General features: G+C 40.4%; 1 protein-coding gene across 2 annotated transcripts in view; it reads left to right on the plus strand.

Moving 5' to 3' along the window:
* Positions 1-224: 224 nt before the first annotated feature.
* The window catches only part of rad54l (RAD54 like), a 31291-nt gene continuing 6658 nt past the window's right edge, over positions 225-24857 (plus strand). The window contains exons 1-15 of one of the 2 annotated variants that reach the window (XM_080196521.1): positions 225-1023; positions 2554-2622; positions 3529-3648; positions 4148-4208; positions 5742-5877; positions 6989-7058; positions 8683-8971; positions 11059-11183; positions 13668-13818; positions 14063-14189; positions 15019-15093; positions 16327-16466; positions 17830-17940; positions 20950-21073; positions 23474-23552. In XM_080196521.1, the coding sequence (XP_080052647.1) occupies positions 1021-1023; positions 2554-2622; positions 3529-3648; positions 4148-4208; positions 5742-5877; positions 6989-7058; positions 8683-8971; positions 11059-11183; positions 13668-13818; positions 14063-14189; positions 15019-15093; positions 16327-16466; positions 17830-17940; positions 20950-21073; positions 23474-23552 (1680 nt within the window). In that variant the 5' untranslated portion in view covers positions 225-1020. Of the gene's footprint in view, positions 1024-2553; positions 2623-3528; positions 3649-4147; positions 4209-5741; positions 5878-6988; positions 7059-8682; positions 8972-11058; positions 11184-13667; positions 13819-14062; positions 14190-15018; positions 15094-16326; positions 16467-17829; positions 17941-20949; positions 21074-23473; positions 23553-24857 lie in introns of those variants that run through there. The other variant, XM_080196520.1, reaches the window with a different exon arrangement.

Genomic DNA, 24857 nt, shown 5'->3' on the forward strand with positions numbered 1-24857 from the left:
TAGGGGCTGGCAGAGAGAGTGAGATAGGGGCTGGCGCAGAGAGTGAGATAGGGGCTGGCGCACAGAGAGTGAGATAGGGGCTGGCGCACAGAGAGTGAGATAGGGGCTGGCAGAGAGAGTGAGATAGGGGCTGGCACAGAGAGTGAGATAGGGGCTGGCACAGAGAGTGAGATAGGGGCTGGCACAGAGAGTGAGATAGGGGCTGGCACAGAGAGTGAGATAGAGACTGGCACGGGGTCTAAGCTTTCACATGTGGATTTTCACATGGAGATAACTACAATCTAAGGAATATAACAGAGACAAATCTATGAAAGAGGGGTGCAAATTACAGTTCAAATACTAGGACAGAGATATGCTTTCTGAACAGTTTTGTGTTTGCCAGACCGTGAATATAATGCTGCTGTGTTTGACTTAAATATGTTTGAAAATGAGGCAAGTCAAGAATTGCAGAGACTGGATTAACTACTAAATTGTGAACTAATCATGTTTACGTTTGTTAACAGATGTATTCAGATTGTGATTAACAGTATTTATTGAAAAATAAAGGGTAATTTATATAAATGAGCAGAAATTGAGATTGTGAAAGGGAATGACACTCTTCAGATGATTTTATAAATGGAGAAAAATGAGCAAAGAATAATGTGAGGCGGGGAAAAAAAATCCAGTTCAGCATCAAGTTGAAAGGGGTTTTAAGAGCACAGGAATTGTTTAGCACTGAAGTGTAAAGTACCCAAATTTATCAGAAAAGTTTAAGTTTTAAAAATGACTTCGGCCTAAAGGGAGAAACTATATTCATGGAAACTGGAAAAGAATTGCTAAATGAAGTTAAGATTTGATCGTTGGATTCGCTAAAGCATTGAATCAACTGCCCAGCAATGGAATAGAGAATGGAAGCCCCACTGTTCAGTGATTATGGACTAGAAGTTGGATGAGACAAAGACGTTCAGTTCTTCAAGTAAATTTCATCATGGAATTTTGATTCAGCTTTAAAACTGATTGAATAAATAGATATTTCAGAAAATGGTAAGTAAAGTAAGGGGCTAACTGAGTTGGCAGAGCATTTGGGACCTCTCTTTCAACCGTCCTGTATTTCATTGGGTTATTCCAATCATCTGCTGTGAAAAACATCAGCAGCACTTTCATTTGGTACTGCATTCATTCCTGAGTCAGAGGCTTGTGACAGTACAAAACCGCAGCACATAACGTAGGCTGAGCCTGCAGTGATGTGCTAAAGATTTGGTGCATTGTCACAGACTGTGCTGCACCATTTGAGGAAGAACAGGCTGTTTTTCCAATGTCACGGTCAACATTATTTTTTTAACCGAGCTGATAAAAAATAGAATTCCAGTTGGTGAAACCTTGCTGTGTGTAGTTAGCTGTTTCATCTACATAATAGTCACAGAAATTCAATGCACAGTAACTTCATTGTAATGTAAGCCTACTTGTGACCAATAAATAAACATTGGAACATTCTTGATGAATATGAGAAGGCAAATCTTTAAACAAGATTTCCAAACTAACAGAATCAACTGCAGATGATGCAAAGTCTTTACTTAATTGAGAATCTGTTGATAGTTAAAATCTACTCATTGCACTCTCCTTCAATGCTTTCTATTTATATAAATAAACTTTAAAAACTTTAGCCCCAAGAGCTTTTTTTTTTGAAATCACACAACATTTTGGTCTCAACTGCTTTCTGTGATAGTGAATTCTGCAGATTCACCACTCTCCGGGTGAAGAAATTTCTCCTCGCCTCAGGTTTACTCCTTATCCTCAAACCCTAGTTCTGCACTTCCCCACCATCGGGAACATTCTTTCTGAATCGACCCTGTCTAACCCTGTTAGAGTTTTGTAAGTTACTGTGAGGTTCCTCTCGTGTGGATTTCCTCCGGTGCTCCAGTTTCCTCCCACAGTCTGAAAGACATGCAGGTTAGGTGCAGTGGCCATGCTAAATTCTCCCTCATTTGTACAGGCGTGGAGTGTGGCGACTACGAGATTTTCATAGTAACCATTGCACTGTTAATGTAAGCCTACTTGTGACACTAATAAATAACCTTTAGCTCCAATAATATAATCCTAACTGACTTAGTCTCGCCTTGTATGACAGATCTGCCATTCCAGGAGTCAGCATGGTAAACCTTTGCTGTACCCCCTCTATAGCAAGGACATCCTTTCTCAGATAAGGACACCAGAACTGCACACAATACTCCAGGTGTGGCATCGTCAACACTTTACACAATTGCAGCAAAACATCTGTATTCCTATACTCAAATCCTGTTGCTATAAAGGCCAATACTATTTGCCTTCTCTACTGCCTGCTGTACCTGTGTGCTTATTTTCAGCGACTGATGCACAAGGATTCCAAAGGCTTGCTGAGCATCCATCTCTCTCAATTTACACCAATTCAAATAATTACCTGCCTTACTATTATTGTATCTATTGAAGTACCTCTTTTGTTTTGCGCTATGGAATGTCCTGAAGTTATCAAAAGTGCTGTAAAAATGCAAGTCTATCTTGCTAAACTTTTGTAAATGTGTTACTTTCCTTCCATAGAGAAGAAGTCAAGCCCCAAGTCAGCTTGCCAAGCGAAAGCCAGGACACGTGTCTGATGCTGAGGATGTGGTAGAGTAATCTAATACAAATTGGAAATTAAAGAATGATGAATGTCTTTTATTTAAGTGTTTCTGTGTGTTATTTTCCTAGTGATTGCTACTGTACCTGATGTGAATAATATTGTGAAAAAAAAGTGATTGTATCTTTTGTGTGTTCATAAAGAATGAATGTGATGTCTTCGCAAATGAAATTGCAGTTCTTCAGATGAAGCCTGTTAAAATGCATTGAAAATAAAATTAAATCAAAGAAAACATGTTCCATACTTTATTATATGAAAAACACTGACCTGCCTGGATCACTTTGCAATTGATCATATTTGAATTGCAATATAATGGACTTTCCTTTTTATCTCATTTGAGCTAATGGGATAGGTTTCAGTAGGCCAATAGGGGTTTTCCTTAGTCTTGACTTTTCTTAGGAAAGATACAGTCAAAACTTTCAAAAAGATAACGTTGGAATTTCTTCCTGAAACAATGAAAATAATTGCTTAAAATACAATATGTAGTGGTGTGAAATCAAATGAGGCAGAACAGGTGGAGTGAAGATTAGCTAAAATTTAAGCTTTTGATTTTACTGATTTAACTTTCAATCGAGTAGATCGAATCTTGTCTCATTTGAGATGTGGGACTCACTGGGCTAAAGTCCACATAGAATTATTTCTGTTGATGGAACTTTCAATGTATAGCATCTTTGAAATCCCCGATGATTTGGTAATGGGAATGGATGGGTGATTGATGAGACAAGCAAACTTATGAAATGTAGATGGCTTTTGTATAATTCCCTTTGAAATGGGTCTCTCTTGCCTACAGGGGGTCATAAGCGTCTCTTTAGAGATTGAGGTGTTGATTTCTGCGAAATATGGTTTGCACAAAACCAAAAAGTACAACATTTTAAAATCTGAATTTTTATTTACAGAATCCAAAAAGACGAAAGGTACGATCTGAGCATGACAGTGGTGGAAGTTTTATGTCACCATTTCGGAAACCACTAGCACAGCTGACCAATCGACCTGTGTGCCTTGACAGCAGCCAGCATGTGAGTGACCAATACCACAAGTTGTTGCTCATGGGGAAGGAGCTTATGAGTGGGTGGGTCCTGCAGATGTACCATTGGGATATAGCTGAAGGTATTGAATTCTGTTGATTAATGTTGTCAAGTTTGTTACAAATGTAGTGGAATCTAAATTAGAGCTGATTTTGTCTGAGAACTCTCCCATGGTTGGTAGTGATGTTGCTGTGGAGAGTACAGCAGAGAATTGTTAACTGCCAATTAAAGCTTAAACTTTAACTGCCAATTTTGATGAGCACAAGACAAAAACCTTTGGTAGCATGTTTCTTTTTGTCAGAAATAAATCTCCAACAGAATTTCTTACAACATTTATGAATATCAATAGAAATATGCAAAAATGTAAACAACCTTGCAGTCTATCTAGTCCATCTCAATAATAGCATAACATTTTTAAATTGATTTATCATCAATGTTTTAGTAAGTTTGATTGATGTACATGTTGACATCTCTTTCTGTTCCTCCACAGGAGGCTTTTATTCGGAGCATCTTAGCCAAACCTTTCCGAGTGCCTATTCCAAACTACACAGGTATAAGCAGCAGCCGATGTAGAAAAGTCTGCTCTTTGTCTGAAATATTATCAATAGCATCTGGTGGAATACGTTAGTGTGACTAGATGTAACATCTAGACTTTATGTTGTAGAGCTTTAATGTACTAGCTGCCTCAAAAGTAGGAACTGTTAGTTAATCTTAAGATAAAATGGATTCATTAAAGTGAGTTCCAAGGCTCATCTTATCAATAGACTGTGATGGTTTATCAATGTTACGTGGAACTATTAGACAGCTTTTGAGAATGATTGACTAGATTGATACCAGAGATGAGGGGTTTGTCATATGAAGAGAAATTGAACAGTTTAGGCCTATACTGTTTGGAATTTAGAAGAATGAGGGGTGATCAAATTGAGATATACACAATGATAAAAGGTATGGATAAAGTAGACGTGGAGCGGATGCTTCCATTGGTCAGACGAGAGGTCAGAGTCCTAGGATAAGAGGTAGCAAATTAAAACAGAGTAGAGGAGAAACTACTTCTCCCAAAGGGTTGTGATTCTGTGGAATTCACTACCCTAAAGTGTGATGGATGCTGTGACAGTAAGTAAATTTAAGGAGGAGTTAGACAGATTTTTAACTGGTAATGGGTTGAAGGGTTATGGAGAGAAGGCAGGAAAATGGAGATGAGGAGCTTATCAGCCATGATCGAATGGCCTAATTCTGCTCCTATATCTTATGAATTTATGATTACACTAATCCAACCAAGGAGATCATAAAATATAAAGGTGGAAATAAACAATTCACAAAACTGTGATTCAACTTATAACCTTGAAGTAATTACCTGACGCCCAATTTAAACTTAGCCAAAACCCAGGCATTTATACAGAATTGAAACTGGGCCCTGATGTCCAATATTATTTACAATATTAAGCACTTAGGGCATTTCTCATGAAAAGAAATTCAATAATATTAAAAACTATCTGTTAACCTGATTGTGGTTCATTTCAATTTATTTTAAAATTATCTTCCTGCTGTTCCAATACTTAGTTTGTAATCCTCAGTTTACATCTGTATAATTATCTTTCTGTCATAAGTCCTTCTATTGTTTTAAAATATTTACATGTGCACATTTTTATTGACCTTTTTCTCTTTAGCAGTTAAACATATGTTTATCGAGGTGCACATTCCTTAACTGTGTAAACTGTGATTAAATTAGAGATCTTTATAGAATCAGAAAAGGCTGTAAGTGCTCAGCAGGTCAGGTAGCATCTGTGGAGAGAGAGATACTATTAATGACCTTTCATTAGTATGTCACATATTAATGAAAGGTCATATTAACTGAGCTTAATATGTGACATCTTGACATGATGTGAATAATACAAATACTGTTTCATTTTTTCATTAACAAAAAGTCACTCTTAGTATTTTTCTGGTAATCACTGACACTTCTGTAGGCTGAATCCACTATGGACACCAATTGTTGTTGTTATTATAGGGGTTAAAGAGCAAAATTCCGATGGTCTACTTTATAGTGATTATAACTAATTCTTACATGCATTGTCATATTTAAGGTTCCCTTGGATTGAAGGCACTTGGGATTAAGCGTGCAGGAGCCAGACGATCTCTCCATGATCCGTATGAAGAAGGTGCCCTGGTACTCTATGAACCTCCACCTCTGAGTGCACATGACCAATTAAAGGCTGACAAGTGGGTAAAATCTATTCTTGGTCAAAAGATTTATGGAATATAACCATATCCCAGTAATATCATTACATTACCTTACCTTATACTTAAAAGCTTGCACCAAGTATTCATGACCAACTACAGTGTGCAAAATTCATAATAGCTCAATCTCTTTTTTGCCTCTTGACATAGACAGACCTGTAAAGTAGTATCTATTTGATCAAAATATCTGATCTGTACTATGGAGATTTCATTCTTCAGCTTGGCAGTGGCAGCATAAGATTGGTAGACTCTCTTTCCCCAATAAGCATGTCATACTCTGCATGTTATTCTCCAATGCTGTTGAATAAATACTACAAAAGCAGGTCAGAGGCCGTGAATTCTGCAGAGAGTATCTCACCTCCTAACAACCTGTCCACCATTTGCAAGGCACAAGTCAGGAGTGTGATGGAATACTCTACGCTTGCCTGGACGGATGCAGCTCCAACAACGTTCAAAAACCTTGACACCATTCAGGACGAAGCAGCCTGTATGATTGACACCCATCCACCACCTTCAACATTCATTCCCTCTACCACTAGCACACAGTGGCACCAGGGTATACCATCTACAAGGTACACTGCAGCAGGTCACCCAGGCTTCTCTGACTGCACCTTCCAAATGAATGACTTCTACCGCATAGAGGGACATGGGCAGCAAATGCATGGGCCAGTGACTTTCGAAGAAGGACAAGGGCAGCAGATATAAAGGAAACCATCACCTGCAAGTCCTCCTCCACATCACACACCATCCTGACTTGGAAATGTATAGTTGCTGCACTGTTGTTGAATCAAAATCCTGGAACTCCTCTTAAGAGCATTGTGGGTGTATCTGGACAATTCTGAAAATGGTTGGTATAATTAAAATATTTGAGATATTGGGATAGTAAAAGGATTAAAATTGCTCTGCAACACCTTTGTTGTTAGTTTTAAACATTTAGAAAATCATCAGGAGAAGTATAAAAATATTCCCAAAAAATATGTGATGGACAGTCTGCTGAATCAAGTGGTAAAATCAGGCATTGATTAGCCTATTAAATGTCAAGATCAAGCAACATAAATTCTCTAATTCTCTGTGAATTTTCCCCTTCTGTCAGAGAGAAGCTTCCAGTACATGTGGTGGTCGATCCTATCTTATCCTCTGTCTTAAGACCACATCAGAGAGAGGTGAGGAATGTTTTTGGTGCATAGCTGTTAATGTCTTTTATGGATGAGAAAATAATTCTTTTTTGACTTACTGTGCATGTTAACATAATTATTTCCACTATATAAAGAAATGGGTAAAACCTCAAGTCTATGGTGCCAATATCATTGGACTAGTAATCTAGAGACCCAGAGTAATGCTCAGGTGACCTGGGTTTGAATCCCACTATAGCAAATGAAATTTGAATTCAATTTAAAAATCTGGAATTGTAAGTGTAATCTGAAACCGTTAATGATTGTTGAAAAAGAAATCTGTCATTTGCCATCCTAAAAACCCTACCATTTGTCACCCTTACCTGGTCTGGCCTACAAGTGATTTCAGACCCACAGCATTGTGGTTGACTCTTAATTGCTCTTGTTCAGAGGAGATTTCAGGATGGACAATAAATGCAGGTCTAGCCAGTGATGTTCACATCCCATGAACATTTTTTTTTAAATGAGACTACCATTTGCAGGAGCATAAAGACTCGGGTTTGAAGTAGACTATGTGATCCTGGAGTAAAGGAGCAGGAGTGGACCCTGACTAAACAGTGAGAATAGTGTTAAGCAGTGAGAGCAGGAAATTGAGGCACAGCGATTGGAGTGGGAACTGGGATGAAGTAGTGAGAGTGGGAACTGGGATAGAACAGAAACTAGCACAGAGCAGAAACTTGGATGCCCGCTGGTATGCATTTAAGTGCCTGTCAGGCACTTGATTCCTTCAGGCTTCCCCCACGTAACTGATCGGAGTTCTCCGACTGGTGGTCTCACAAAATTCAGCCCTCAGTGTCCCTTAGTGTAGGAGAGAGAAGTTAAAAGCTTCAATGTCACTGAGCTTTGGGAATGTATTGCACTGCAGTTAATCTGACCTTATGGCTGTGACTTCTCCAAACTGACAGTTGTTGATGTTGGCTGTATTACAATAGAGAGTCCTGAGTAATAGTTCTTGCTCCTCTGCAGGGAAAAGGTAAATTAAAGGACCTAGTCCAAGTGGATCTTGGGGATATCCTAGCATCTATCAGCTGGTGGTCTGAGAGAATGTGTCCCATCCATCTTCTCAGCTACAGAGGTTTGGTGGCACAGACAGATGATGGATAGGGAGTAGGGGATGAGGGGATGGGTGGTTGACAGGAAAGTTACAATCATCGGCTATGAGGCACAAAGAGATTGACCAGAAACTGGATAGATCGTTCTTTTTCTTTCTTCTTATCAGTCAACATTAGCTTGTAGCATCTTTATTTCTGCGTCAGAAGGTAATGGTGACTAGACTTGGTGGGTAAGGGAAGAGGAAAGAAAACATCTTAGAAACAACCAAACCCAACTTAAATCTGAATATGCAACCGCTGTTAAATCTGTATCAGAAATGCTCATTAGGTAACTTGCTCCTAAATCTGCTGATGCAATTCATGGCCTGACTACTGCTGAGGTTACTGCATAGAATGGGATTGGCAGTTTATACTTTTTCTCCCAGGACAAAGTCCTGGCTTCCACTTAGTGCCTTCCATCAAGCATCTTGACTGAGATTAGGGTCTGATTAAGATTACTTGTGCTTTCATTTTGAAACCTGCCTAGTTTAAATGACTAGGTAAATGATGTGTCTGTCTTCCAGGGAGTGAAGTTCATGTGGGACTGTGTGACAGGCCGGCGTATTATGGATGGCTTTGGCTGTATTATGGCAGATGAGATGGGATTGGGGAAAACATTGCAGTGCATTTCCCTAATGTGGACCCTCTTACGACAAAGCCCAGATGCCAAGCCAGAGATTGAGAAAGTCATTGTTGTGACTCCATCCAGTTTGGTGAAAAACTGGTACAATGAGGTGGAGAAGTGGCTGACAGGAAAGCTGCAATCATTGGCTATTGATGGAGGAACAAAGACAGAAATTGACCAGAAACTGGGTAAGTATTTTTTTGTCTCTTTTTTAATCAAGTCAGTGTGATTTGGCATGGCTAGTAGAATCTTTGTTTATGAGTCAAAAGTTATAGTCTCAAAGCTCAGGATTTGAACACTTCATTAGCTGGCATTCAGAGTCCCGTACTGAGGGTTTGCTGTCAAAGAACAAAGAAAATTACAGCACAGGAACAGGCCCTTTGGCCCTCCAAGCCTGCACCAACTATGCTGCCCAACTGAATTAAAACCCCCTACCCTTCCGGGGATCATATCCCTCTATTCCAATCCTATTCCATGTATTTGTCAAGATGCCCTTTAAAAGTCACTATCGTATCTGCTTCCACTACTACTGCCAGCAGCGAGTTCCAGGCACCCTCACCGTCTGTGTGAAAAAAAAAGTGCCTTGTACATCTTGACTCTTCCACCCTGGGAAAAAGCTTCTGACTATTCACTCTGTTCATGCCTCTCATAATCTTGTAGACTTCTATCAGGTCGTCCCTCAATCGCCGTCGATCCAATGAGAACAAACCAGGTTTCTCCAATCTCTCCTCATAGCTGATGCCCTCCATACCAGGCAACATCCTGATAAATCTTTTCTGTACCCTCTCTAAAGCCTCCACATCCTTCTAGTAGTGTGGTGACCAGAATTGAACACTATATTCCAAGTGCGGCCTAACTAAGATTCTATAAAGCTGCAACGTGACTTCCCAATTTTTAAACTCAATGCCCTGGCCAATGAAGGCAAGCATATCCTTTAAGTGATGTGTTAAATCAAGGTTCTGATTATTGTCAAGGTAATCAGACAATTCATTTTGAAAGTCACAGTGATAGGGAGCTGCACTGGAAGATGAGATCAAATAGGCTGAAGAATTAAATTTTTTAAAGTTTATTTACTGCTGTTTCATGTAGACTTATGTTAACGTTACAATGAAGTTACTATGAAAATCCCCTAGTCGTCACACTCTGGTGCCTGTTCGGGTACGCTGAGGGAGAATTTAGCATGGCCAGTGCACTTATCCAGCACATCATTCAGACTGTGGGTGGAAACCGGAGCATCCTGAGGAAACCCACGCAGACATGGGGAGAACGCGCAGACTCCACACAGTGACCCAAGCCAGGAAACGAACCTGGGTCCCTGGCATTGTGAGGCAGCAGCGCTAATTGCTGTGTCACCCTGCCGTCCCAGATGTAAACAGTGACTTCACTTGGCAAAAATTTGACTGGAAGCCACGGTTTGTTAGATGGAATGAACTTGTGCTTGGTAACAACTGACTATACCACACACTTGACAGGAAGAATTCTTGGCAATATTGCAGGAAAATGTGCAATTGTAATTTTTTAAAAAATTAATCAAATTGCACAATTTCAGGAGTGAGTGTTGCATTCTCCTATTAATTCACTTCTTATTCTGTCAGTGAGTTCAGTCTGTTTAGAGACTGATCTTGGGCAAATTTCTACCTCTTTTCAAGTTGTCTGCTGTGGCTGAGTGGTAGCGCTATCAACCTGTGTCCAAAGTTTTGGGGTTCGAATTCCACTAAAGGAACTTGACTGAAACCTAAGCTGACATTTCAGTGCAGGGAATGTTTCATTCTTGGAACTACCATCTTTCAAATGAGATGTGAACTGAACCCCTTTCAGAAACAATTGATGGAATGATCCCAAGGCAGCACAAATTTCTCCCTGGTGGTCTAGCAAATATTTCTTGCTTTGTTAAGGGGAATATTTGGTGGGGGGACGGAGTGGGCGGGGGGGGTGGGGAGGGAGGAAGGAGTTTTCTAGTGTAGAGAAGCTTATAGAGATAGCGAGGAGTAAGGCCATGCAGTACTTTGAACATTGGAATGAGAATATTAAATTTGAAATGCCAGTAAACTGGGGGGCTGATGTAGGTCAGCAAGATTGATGAGTGAGTTTTGGATAGGCTAAAGTGTACAATGACAGCAAATGTAAGATGTTGACAGTGTCAAACTGCAGGAAGTTATTGATTAACCTCATATTTTGAGAATTCTCAAACAGATTTCCATTGTAACTTACTGGTTTAGGTAGAAATTTATAACTGATCGATTCCTTTCATGTCATCCTTTTCCTCTTGACACAGCTACCTTCATGAGCCAGCATGGGTTACGGATTCCAACTCCAATCCTCATAATTTCTTATGAGACATTCCGGCTACATGCTGACGTCCTTTGCAAGGGTGCTGTTGGCTTGGTCATATGTGATGAGGTAGGATCCTAAGTAACGTAGCTTAACCTCTCTGTTATTCTGTAATGTAACTATATTGCTGGTCTGTGTGAAATTGGATGTGTTTGGTGCTTGACCAACTACACTTGCTTCATGTTTAGCCTGTAGTAACTGTGTCTCAGCATATATATGTGACGGCAGATATCAATTCACAAGGTCACAAAACAATCTCAGATAGGACACAGCTTTTTGACACATGTTAATTCATCCATCAGTGACGTTTGATCCCTGATTAATTATCCCCTCATTATTACATTCAATTTAAGTGATTTCAGGGTTCTTTCTTCCATTCTGTATCTGAAGTTAACTCCAGACTCTGAATGAATGTGCAATTCCTGATCTTGGTTCTGAAGTTACTGACAAAGGGTCATCTAGTCTCAACGCTGGCTGTGTTCTCTGTCCACAGATGGGTTTTCCGGTTTTGGGGTGAGCACAGCCAGAAAATCCTACCCATAGTCCCTAATTCTACTCGTATAGATTAACCTAAAATAAGCCTTTTTGTGTCCGCGACAATCCTATATTTCTCTATAACTTTACTTTGAGGCATTCTTTCTAGGTTGATTGTAAGAAACTTTAAAAAAATCTATGAAGGAGGCCATTCAACACACAGGGGGTGATTTTACCACTTTGCTCCTGCCTATTTCCGGGAGAAGCTGAATATATTATTTAAATATATTTATATCTTCATTTGACTAGAATTAATGAGCCTTGGATGCAATGAGTACTGGCTCACTTGCCTTTGTGACCACGCCAGGAGAGGTTCTCTCTGGTGAGGATCACGCATGGTTCCCACTAACAAGGACCTATCATGATGGCCTCGCCGGTAGAACCAAAGGCATTGAGGACCCCTGGGAGGTTGAGGGCAAGAGAGTTCTGTCCCTTGGGCAGTGCCAGCCTAAATAGGGTGTGGTCAGCCCAGGGGCAGGACCTGAAGAGATGGGCAGAGGCAGGGCATGAAGGGGGTGAGCCCATTGGGTAGGAAGGAGCCCTGCTGCTACCCTGTATGGGCAATTGGTGGGCGGAGTGGGACCCGGCTCCACTCTGTATCGTGATTGTTGGGGGAGGGGGATGGAGGGTGGCGATCGGTCTGGGCGGCGTGGGTGAGATTTCTGAGGCCAGCTGCAGTAACAGAGGCCTGACAGGTCTCTTTCTTAGACTGTCAGCTCTCTGCTGGTTGCCATTGCGCAGGTGCAGCCACAGGTCTGCACATGCACAATGGGTCCCTCTGCTGCTGCAGCAGCCTTCCTGGTGAGTTAAGTCCTGCCCCTCCCTCAGATGGCTAGAAATGGCCTAGTCCATTTTTTTCCTTCTAAGTGCGTAAGAAATGCAATTTGGACTCACTCAAGCGGATTTGAACCTCTCCCATTTTCAGACTAGCTCAGCACTTAGAAATTTTCTCATAAGATCTTCCCCATTGTGTCTGTACAAAGCAGAAAAATAAGCTGTGCAGCCTAATCCCAATTTCCAGCTCTTGGTCAGTAACCCTGGAGGTTATTTTTACTGCATATTCAAGTATTATTTTTAAATGCATGAATACTTCTGCAAACATCACTCCTTCAGGCTGTTTCTTTCAGCCCCCACTCTCTGGTGAAAAAAAATCTTCTCAACTCCCCTCGAATCCATCTGCTAGTTACTTTAAAGTATTCTGTTTTCTATGAAAACTATTGAGTTTTCTGTTAAGGCAAACAGCTACTTCCTTTCCACTCTTTCTAGGCCTCTAATAACTTGATGCAAGGCAATTAAACCTCTCCTGTGTTTAAATAGTGCTTATTCACAATTTGCTTAAGTTCTCTTTCTTGCCTACAGATTCAGAGTACACTGTGTACAAATTGATTAATCACTCATAACATATGCCTCAGTATTGGTTCTTGAATAGTGTGCAGCAAACCCTAATGTTTCATTTAGGTCTGGCGTGCTCTGGGTTGTGTGAGTTATGTGTACGATTACACATGTAATGCTTCAGATTTCATAACCTGTGTACTCACCATAGCAGACGAGCAGATATTTGAGAAGAGCAGACAAGATGATGTTAAGGACCTCCAAGGGATATGGTACCTCTTAATATTCTGCTTTATATGTAAGATTCAAAGGAGCACTGATCGTTGTGGTGGCAGGGAAATTAAGAGAGTTTGTTGTGGATTCTTGTAATTTTGCATGTAGCAAGGACTCACTTGCCTGGTTTGCAGCTGCAAAGATTCACAGCTGAGACAGTAAGTGGAGTTGATGGGACAGAGTAGAGGAACAAACCTGCTGTACAGTCCTGTGTGAAATACATTTTGTACCTGTTTGGGTGCCATGTGTACCGTATACTTCATGTTCTTAAACTAAACTTTTCACTTTCACCATGTTAAATATTTATTCAAATTTAAAAATACTTGCAATTTTTTAAGAAGTAAAAATATGTGTGTGTATAAAACCCGAAGAGAATTATATAAGTGAAAGTTTTTTATTCCATTCACACCACAGGGCCACAGGTTGAAGAATTCAGACAACCAGACATACCAAGCTCTGAACAATTTAAAGGCTAAGCGCCGTGTGCTGATCTCAGGAACTCCAATCCAGAATGACCTACTCGAGTACTTCAGCCTTGTACATTTTGTCAATGCAGGAATACTCGGTGAGTATTTGTTTCCACTCTATGGTTGACACAGACTTGTTTTGGTTAAAAATGGACCTTTGCAAGCATCTCAATTAGCTGCAGGTTTTGTTTTCCAGAATTAGTTGCTGATTGCATTCCTTAGATGAAATTATCAGTTTCTGTACTTTCTGCGTACTGCAAAAATAACCTGAAGGTCCACCTCGTGTGGTTGTTGAGAGTCAGTTCTAAAGCAGATTAACAATTGTTCAAACCTTTCTTTAAGGGACTGCACAGGAATTTAAGAAGCGATTTGAATTGCCCATTTTGAAGGGCCGTGATGCAGATGCAAGTGAGAGTGAAAGACAGCATGGTGAGGAGAAACTTAAAGAGTTAATCAGCATTGTGAACAGGTAAGGGAACAAAATAAATAGTTAAGAGTTTAATGTTTATTGATTGGTGTCACAAGTAGGCTTACATTAACACTGCAATGAAGTTACTGGGTAAATCCCCTAGTCGCCACATTCCAACACCTGTTTGGGTACAGTGAGGGAGAATTTAGCATGGCCAACGCACCTAATCAGCACGTCTTTCGGACTGTGGGAGGAAACTGGAGCACCCAGAGGGAACCCACGCAGACATGGGGAGAACATGCAGCCTCTGCCTAGACAATGACCCAAGCCGGGAATCGAACCCAGATCCCTGGCACTGAGAGGCAACACTGCTAACCACTGCGCTGCCCAGAATTACTCGTATTATGCTGGAGTAACTCCCTGAATTTTGTTCTTGGGATGTGGGTGACACTGGCAAAATAGTTATTGTTCATCCTTAAGGAACAGAGGGTGGGGAAGTTGCAGTTCTTTTGGTCAAAGGTCTTCCAGAATGGTGTTAGGAAGTTCCCTCATTGGCACTGCATCACAATGAGGAATGGCAACAACTCTCCAAATATGACTATTGTGTGTCTTAAAAGGGAATTTGGAGTTGGTGGTGTTTTTGTGACATTGCTGCTTTTGTTTTATCAATGTTAGAGACCGTTGGAAGATGTACATGTTTAGGATGTAAAATCTGTCCAGTTGTGTCTTATATGCTTTACCTTACAATATTCTTTTTGGTGGTTAAAAATTTCTTCCTTGCTTATGTATGAATGATCTCAAATGGTAGATTTGTTCTTAGTTAACAAACAGTGCCTTCACCTGCGCAAGATTTGTTTTATCTGACATATTGCCCAAATCCTCACATCAGGTGTTTGATCCGAAGAACATCAGATATCCTCTCCAAATACTTGCCAGTGAAGATTGAGCAAATCGTCTGCTGCAGGTAATATCACGTTTAGTGTGTATAGTTATAATATGCCTGATTCAGATCTTTTAATGTAAAATCAGTTGATCTACTTGTATCAGTCCAAGTCCTTCACATTGATTTAGCACGTCTGAAGCAGGACACAGGATGATAGACTCCTTATTTTCTATTGACATGCAAGTAAACCGTATAGTGAGAAAAGGGTTAATGTGTTTTTTATTCTGTTGTGATACACAGAGGTTGCGGATTCCTGCATTCTGTCTTGGTCGCTGAATCAAGAAAGTTGTACAGCACCAGGATGATCACATGTTTTACAGGGTTAAATGATGAAAATAAGTTGCCTAAACTTGTCTTGTAATACTTTGGGCTGAAGAGGTGGAGGGTGGTCTAATCAAACGGTTTAAATGATTCTGGGATTTGATTGAGTAGATATAAATAAGTTATTTCCCTATTGGAGGAACCCAGAACAAGAGGAGCTAGGAGCTATAGAAGAGAGAAATCAGGAGACACTTCACCAAAATCTGAAACATTTATCCCTAAAATTGGTAGATGCTGAGACAATTGAAGTGTTTTAACATTGATAAATTTTTGTTTGTTGAGGATATGAAACAAAAGCAGGTAAATGGAGCTGAGATACAGATCGCCATGAACTAACTGAATGGCAAAATAATTTAGAAGGGCTGAATGGCCTGCTTCATTTCCTCACATTTGACCTGACTGCATATTGCAACCTTTATTCTTTACCGGTAAACGGGAACAGTCTTATGGTGAGTGTTGATGTTTGGAAATAATATTCTAAAAGGCACAGCTGCTCCTGTGCAAATTTTCTCTGAAATCTGTCCAACACCTTCTATTCTCTGATTATAAAGGAAATACCTCTGTTGAACGGGTGGACAAAATCAAACTGAGGAAACTCAACGCTGCAAATACAATTATTGTGATAATCAAAAAGGTTTTTGTTGTCATTTAACGATCACATTCATCACTATTGCAATCGTATTGGTTTTGCTCTGCATGATATTTTTAAAATCAAATAATATGTAACTACTACGACCTGGGCAACTATAACTAAATTACACTTGTCCAATTAACTATATTTATGTCCACCAAAAGCCAATAGACGCTTCAGTCACTGGAGTCTTTTTTTTTGGTACACCCTTGCCTCCTGCAGGGAATAGTTAGAAAATGAAGTGAATTTGTCCTACCCCATCCTTCTATAATTTCAGTTAAACTTCCGCCTCTTTTCTTCAGACTCACACCTCTACAGTCAGAGTTGTACCAGCTTTTCTTAAAACAAGCCAAACCAGCAATAGAAATGGAGCAAGCTAACAGTGGGAAGATGAGCGTCTCTTCTTTATCTTCAATTACTTCACTGAAAAAACTTTGTAACCGTGAGTAGTAAAATTATTGGATTTGGATTCGTTGTTTTTCTGTTTGAATATCTGAAAAGCCAGATTTCAGAAATGGAAATGTCATACCTCAGTTCATTGGTACCGTACTAATATATTTTTTAAAAATCAGTTTTTTCTTTTTAAAGAAACCAAGGTGGCACAGTGGTTAGCACTGCTGCCTCTCAGCTCCAGAAGGGTTCAGATTCCCAGCTTGGGTCATTGTCTGTGTGGAGTTTGCACATTCTCCCCATGTCTGCGTGGGTTTCCTCCGGGCACTCCAGTTTCCTCCCACAGTCCAAAGATGTGCGGGTTAGGACGATTGGCCATGCTAAATTGCCCTTTAGTGTCCCGGGATGCATAGGTTAGAACGATTAGCGGGATATATATATGGGGTTATATATAGGGCCAGCGTGGGATTGGTGTCAGTGCAGACTCAATTGGCTGAATGGCCTCTTCTGCACTATAGGGCTTCTATGATTTTTATGGACATCACTGGGGCAACCCCAACTGCGCAAACACAGGGGTGACCCTGTCAGTGACTCCACCTCCATAAAGGCACCAACCTCTGTCCAAGTAAGAGGGAGACTTTAAATACTAGATTTCAGGCTCTGGAGGCTCAGATGCAGATCAATGTCTGCAAGGGTACTAACATCTCCCAAGAACGAGAAGGAAAAGATTAAATATCAGATCTCAGGCTCTGGACGTAGGTGTAGACCACTTTTTCTGAGCACTTTCGGGGTGTAATAGCAAACTATCAGTCATTCTGCTCATTAGTGGACATACAAATCCAGATTCCTAATATAATTTGAGAAGTCTGAAATTTGTAACAAAGGCCAAATTAAGGGAACAACAAAATAATTTAAGTTTTGAAGTCCTAGGAAAAAATGAATTACAGTAGAGAACTATGCAAAGAATATTGATTCCGACAATGAGTTGTAGGAAAATCAGGCAGGAAGGCTTAGCAGGAATGAGAGTTCAAAGGAGCACTGATTGTTGTGGTGGCAGGGAAGTTAAGAGAGTTGTGGATTTTTCTCATTTTGCATGTAGCAAGGTCCCACTTGCCTGGTTTGCAGGTGCAAAGATTCACAGCTGAAACAGTAAGTGGGGTTTATGGGACAGAGTAGAGGGAGCAAACCTGCTGTATATCCTCTGGCAATCAGTGGTAACACAAAGGCCTGGGAATAGTTTGTCTCAGAGGTTGCTGGAATCCAAGGAATGGGCAAAAAGTCAAACTATACAGAAATTGGGGTACGGTTTTATGATGCTGTGAAGAAAGTAGAGCAAAAATGAATGATTCCTTTTTCTGTGGGGAAAGTTGCCACTTCTGTTTTTCCTAATGCTCTGTATCTCCTTTTCTGTCCAGACCCAACGCTAATCTATGACAAGTGTGTGGAAGGTGAAGAAGGATTTCAGGGAGCACTTGATCTCTTTCCACCAGGGTACAGCACAAAATCCGTGGAACCGCAGTTGTCTGGTAATGCTTTAAGTCAATATCTGTAAAATTTCCTTTCTTAACACAGAAACTGGAAGAAAAGACACATAACTTTAGCAGTGTCTATCAAATTAAAATATGTTTGCAGATTTGGACTTGTATGTGAAGAATCACCAGTCCAATTCATTGTCCCTGCTGTAAAGTCTGCATGTAAGGGTGTGAGGTGAGGATGTTAATTGGGCTTGACTGTCAAGTCCCACAATCGAATGGATTGTTAGCAATTACTGTCTAAAAGAAAGGTTGCTTGGGGCCAGGTATCTGTAGGTGCCTGGAATTTCTCAAGACAATCTAAATATCTTGTGAATTCCTTCCATTAGCTGACAGCAATAAAGCAACAGCTACCCTCCCTGGCATGGCTGATATTGGTAATCAACAGCTTTGTGAAAGAAGAGTTTGGAAGCAAAGTAATAAGACAGCAGCAGTCTCCTGAGTGACTCACTGATACAAGTCTGGCATAATCTATTTTTCTACATTATGGAAAAATGTTTGCTCATGAATTTTTATTTTGGGTGCTTCAATGCAATGCCGCATCCCAATGCACTGCAGATTAGTGATATAATCATTATCTTGAAAATAAACTCCCGTACTTACTCCTGTAAAACCCGAATTTCTAACACTAAATATTTAACTAATAAGGACCTGTGCATACTGAAAGTACTGGGTCCCAGGACCCCGGGATGAGGGGTTTATCCTATGGGGAAAGGTGGAGCCGGAAACCATTTGCATTTAGAAGAATAAGAAATGATCTATTGAAGCATACGAGATCCTGAAGGGACTTGACAGGATGGATGCTGAAAGGATGCGGAAGTGACCAGAACTAGGGGACAGAGCTTAAGAATAAGGGTCTCCCATTTAATATTGTGGAGATACCAGTGTTGGACTGGGGAAACACAGTAAGATGTCTCACACACCAGGTTAAAGCCCAACAGGGTTATTCGGTAGCAAAAGCCACTAGCTTTCGGAGCGCTTTAACCTGGTGTTGTGAGTCTTCTTACTGTGTTCTCTCATTTAAGTCAGAGATGAGGACATTTTATTTTTCAGAGGCTCCTGAGCCTGTGGAACTCTCTTTCCCAGAGAGCACTGGAAGCAGCATCATTGAATAGTTTTCAGGTGGAGTTAGATAGTTTGTTGGTTGACGAGGGAGTGAAAGGGAATAAGGGAGTAGACAGGCAAGTAGAGTTGAGGCCATAATCAGATTGGCCATGATATTATTGAATGGCAGAGCAGGCTTGAGTGCCTGAATCACTTACTGTTCCTAATTCACATATGTGTATGGGTGTACATAGGTAATAGTTTCAAGAGATTGGAATCTATCCTCTCCCATTGTCTTGCTATTGCACAGTTGCCAGTTTGGAGATTGTTCCCAACAGCCCTGGTCCCAAAAGGGGCGCTATTTATAATATTGTCATTATTGAATTTGTATTTAGAAATTAATAATCTCAGTGGAGACTGACATTAATTTGTGTAAACCAAATTCATTAAAAATAAAAGCCATATATATAAATGTGTACAATATCATTCAGTTCTTTTTTGCAGTACAGAAACTTAGCAGCAGCATGCACTGAATGTGTATTAGAATCCACAAAAATCATTCCCCTCCTCACCTTCATTATCAAATAATGTGCTCTAAACTACTTCTTGAATGGTATCATCATGTAGATCATCAGTATCATCTTCATCAGCAATCTTGTCATTATTGGCCATATCTTTTCATAAATAATCCTTGTCTGGATTACATGCATTGGATAACTCACGTTTTTTGAATTATTTGACAACAATCTCTGTTCTGATTTAATCCCTGGCCTCTGCAGCCCATTCACACAGGATTGCTAGCATGGAGCTTCTAAGCTGCCTTCCTTGGTAAATGTCTCTTTTCCTCCAATCATCCAGTCATTCTACCTTTCCTCATGCTGTCCTTGAATGGCTTGTTTGGAGAGACATCCAGTGGTTGAACAAAGCAGGGTCGACCACTAGGAATTGCTGCAATATCACCATTTTGCGATCTACCTTCAGCAAGAACATCATCGCCAAAATGTGATCTGAACATGTCCCAAATGGGGAAAAAATTTCTTTATGTAATCTTCTTGGTTGGAAACTACAGGCTTTCCTCAGCCACATTACCAAGCCACCTTCATCCATCTGTTCTTTATCATGAACCTGGACCGTGACCCCTTTGGGAATTGTTATTTTGGGAAGGTCCATCTTTTGATTATCACCATTGGCATATTTGTCCCATGAAACATACACAAGAGCACAATAGTGAATCTACTATTTTCATGGCCAGTTGTCTTCACTAATGCTGTTTTCTCTTCAACTTTGCTCACCGTTCAAAAGGCTGAGATGTCAAAATACATGCGAGTCCTAACCATGTTTCCAATACAGGCCAATCTGTATCCATTTTTTTGGTTGCAGTTTGTTTGATTATAAACTGCTGAAATGCAATAAGCCTGTCGTTGTGTTCTGTTGGAAGACACTGTGAACTTCTGTTCCTCTTCATAAACCTGGATACAGCAATCAGGGTTGGATTTGAAATCCACAATGCCTAATTTTCTTGTTTCAGGATGAAGATTCAGATAGATCCAACAACCTGTTCTAGTGACTTTCGTTGACTTGTTTAGCAACTTTGGTTTCATTGCGGTACATTCAGAGTGGGGGATGCCTGAAGCAGTGGGAATTCTGGTGGAGTTTTTTTAATGATGTCCAGCTTCTAAGGCAGACGAGATCTCTGCCTGCCCTTGTTCCCAGAGAAAATTTCCATGTCACCACCTTCAAAGACCTGCCTTAACCAGGTTTAAGCCCATTTCCAATCTGCATGCAATTATTCCGGGTTACTCCCTGAGTATAACTTTGACCTCAAGAAAATTCAGTTTTACAACCAAGCATTTTCTTAGAACAGCATGTGGAATATGTCTTATTTCAGAATTAAATCATAGGTTGGAAAATATGCTTTTAGTACAATTTTAATCATTCCACATTTTACTCTTTCTTCAGGCAAGATGCTTACCCTTGATTATATCTTGGCCATGACTCGAAGTACGAGTTCTGATAAGGTGGTACTCGTATCAAACTACACACAGACCCTTGATTTGTTTGAGAAGCTCTGCAGAGACAGGAGGTGAGTTGTGTGACATTGTGAGTAATTATGTGATGCATTGGAACATGTTGGACATCCTCCATAATGTGGATAAGAGAGAAAGAAGCTTTAAACATCGGATTATGTGAATAAATACTACAAGATATTAGCCCAGGTATTCTGGAGACAGAAACAACTGCAGACGTTGGTTATTTGATTTGGCTGAAAACGATAGCAGTAATAATTCTTGGCTTCTGATTCAGACATGAAAGGGTTATCAATTTTCTCAGTTTTGCTTCAAAATCACTCGACAAAATCATATCAAAAATTCACTTGTGTTTTGTGATGTCAAGCTTTCGACTTCTGAGGGCTGATCCAAAACTTGGCTGCCTGAATATTAACTCAGTTAACCCAGTGTGCTCCCAAAGCCACATTAGTTCCCAGTAGAGCAACATTTTGATTCTAATTCTTTGCTTCAAATCCCTACTTGGCCTCGCTCCTCCCTTTCTACCTTTTCCAGTCCTATATTTTTATTAGCTGTGTTTTTGCTGCCTAGCCCTCAAATTCTGGAATTTCTTTTCTTCCTCATGACCTCTCTCTCCTGTTTTAAGATGCTCCTTAAAACCTACTTCTTCAACCAAGCTTTTAGTTAACTGTGTATATTTTTGGAGCTCGTTGTCAAACAACCAGAGGCCTTTTTTTAATGTGGTTAGAATCTCCAAAATTCATTCTCAATCTGAGCAATACAAAAGTAAAAAGAACAGCATTTAACCGTTGTCTTGCTTCCTGAGTTGGTTCAAGTCCCACACCAGAGACTTGGGCACATAACCTAGGCTGATACTTCAGTACAGTACTGAAGGACTACTGCACTGATGGAAAGACTACTGTCTGTCAGATGAGATGTTGAACCAGGCACCCAATTCCCCCCTCAGGTGAATGCAAAAGTTCTAGAGATATAATTTTTAAAAATCAGGCAAGTTATCCTTGGTGGCCTGGCAATACTTACACCTTGTTCAATATGGCAGCACGGTGGTTAGTACTGCTGCCTCAAAGTGCCAGGGAACCCAGGTTTAATTCTGGCTTCAGGTCACTGTCTGTGTGGAGTTTGCACATTCTCCCCATGTCTGCATGGGTTTCATCCAGTTTCCCCCCCACAGTCCAAGGTTGTGCAGGTTAGATTGATTAGCCATGCTAAATTATCTCTTAGTGTCAGGAAGATTAGCAGGATAAATACATGGGGTTACAGGGATAAGGCCTGGGTAGGATTGTTGACAGTGCAGAGTCAATGGACCAAATCGTCTCCTTTTTGCACTGTTGGGATTCTGTGATTCTAATATTATTAAATTAGATTATCTAGTCATTACTTTCTTGTTGCTTGTATGACCTTGCTGTATGCAGATTAGCTGCAGGTTCCAATAATACCACAATGATTATATCTCAGAAGTGTTTCTCAGGCAATGGGATGCCCTGAACTTGTACAAAACATTAAAAATGCAAGTCATTCATTGTTTATAGAAATATTAGAATTTGGATTTATTATTTTAAAATAAAGTCTAATCAAAATAGAGTAGTGAATGAGAATAGAGGTAGCAAACAAGAGTTTAATAAACTGAAGAAAATACTCTTTGTTATAGCTTTTACCATGATGAAACTACTACTTCTATCCAAGTAGTTTTATTACATTGCCAGGAGGGCTTGTTTCAACATTGTAGTATTTGAGCTGGAACCTAATGGGAGATTCTGAAGTTGCCAACAATCTGAGAATTATATTTAAATAATTTATTTTGAGTGTTGCAGTAGACATGATGAAATAAAGGCGATGAAGATGACAGAATCTAAAGTTGTGTGGATAACGAGATACATTTTTACTTCTAGATTACAGCTTTGGTTACAGGGACATTTATATAATACATGTGTATTATAAGACACTGTGAGCATCCTTTGGTTGTTTGAGGCCATAGTTTTACAGTTCATGTTGCAGAACAGTAGTTTTGCAGTTCAAGGGGGCACAGTGGTTAGCTCTGCTGCCTCACAGCTCCAGGGACTTAGGTTTGATTCCTGGCTTGGGTCACTGTCTGTGTGGAGTTTGCATGTTCTCCCCATGTCTGTGTAGGTTTCCTCCAGGTGCTCCAGTTTCTTCCCACAGTCCAAAGATGTGCGGGTTGGGTGAATTGGCCATGCTAAATTGACCCTTAGTGTCTGGGGATGTAGAGGGATTAGCAAGGTAAATATGTGGGGTTTCTGGGATAGCGTCTGCTGGGTTTGTTGTCAGTGTAGACTCAATGCGCCGAATGGCCTCCTTCTGCATTGTAGGGATTCTATGACTATGTGGATACTGTAGCTGAAATGAGAGGCTGAATGTTTGGTTCTTGTTGTTCATCATTAAATATTGTTTATTTCTTCTTGAAGGAAGAATAACCTAGTATGTTTTCCTTTTATCAGATACCTGTACGTTAGATTGGATGGTACCATGACAGTAAAAAAGAGGGCCAAAATTGTGGAACGTTTCAATAATCCCTCAGTAAGTAATAAGTTATGTCTTTGTACAGCCTCTTATTGCCATGAAGTAATTTTGTGATGCCCCTGCACAGAGATAATGTATCACATGACTTGAACTGTGAAGCAAGTGCTGAAATGTAAACTTGCCCCTCCAACATGGTAATAAATGGAATTAGTCAACCTAGATACACATCTTTCATGTTTATGGTGGAATATCTATCCATTGTCACTTGGTAAGCCCCAGTAACCTTATTTGACGCTAATTTATTGAAGTTACATCCAGTTTCGGACTGGCTTCACGTTAGTGATCCAGTATTTTATCACACTAAGGTGTCCATGTTAGTAAAATTAAGGGGCGGCATGGTGGCACAGTGGTTAGCTGTGCTGCCTCACAGTGGTTAGCCGTGCTGCCTCATAGCGCCAGGGACCAGGGTTTAATTCCAGCCTTGGGTCACTGTATGGAGTCTGCACTTCCTCTCTGTGCCTGTGTGGGTTTCCTCTGAGTGCTCCGGTTTCCTCCCACAGCCCAAAGATGCACGAATTGGGTTGATTGATTTTGCTAAATTGACCTTAGTGTCAAGGGGATTAGCAGGATAAATATGTGGGATTACGGGAATAGGGCCTGGTTGCAATTGTGGTCAGTGCAGATTCGATGGGCCGCCTTCTGCACTGTAGGGATTCTATGATTCTAAGATGCAGAGAGAAAATACTGCTATTCCTAAAATGAATTCATGATGCGCTATTTCCTGTAGCATTCTTAACGCACAGACATATTGAGATGGCGTGTACTAGCTCAAAATTCCTACAGCATAGAGGCAGGCCATTTGGCCTATCAAATCTGCACTAACTCTTTGATGGAGCATCCCACCTAGACCCTATCCTTATAACTCCACATATTTATCCCACTAATCTCCTCAACCAACACATCCCGGGACACTAAGAGGCAACTTAGCATGGCCAATTCACTTAATGTGCACAGTTTTGGACAGTGGGAGACAGTAAATCCACGTTGACGCAGAGATAACGTGCAAATTCCATGCACACAGTGACCCCCGTCTGGAATTGAACCCAGGTCCCTAGCACTGTGAGGCAGCACTTGCCACTGTGCCACCCTCTTGTTTTATTTGCAACTGAATTGGTGTTTTTTCTCTTTAATACAAAAATTAAATAGTGTAACCTTTGCAGATTCAAAAAAGCAGAATGCTATTTTAGATCCTTTTTAGTAAGGATAGTCATTGTTTTTTTCATTGTGGCTGGTGTGTGTGTGATGCGTTACATAATTCATTTCTTAAATAATTTATCGCAGAATTCTCAAACGTGTGCTGAA

This window comes from Carcharhinus amblyrhynchos, chromosome 9 (genome assembly GCF_965287045.1).
Source record: "Carcharhinus amblyrhynchos chromosome 9, sCarAmb.v2.hapA, whole genome shotgun sequence".
Taxonomy (NCBI): domain Eukaryota; kingdom Metazoa; phylum Chordata; class Chondrichthyes; order Carcharhiniformes; family Carcharhinidae; genus Carcharhinus; species Carcharhinus amblyrhynchos.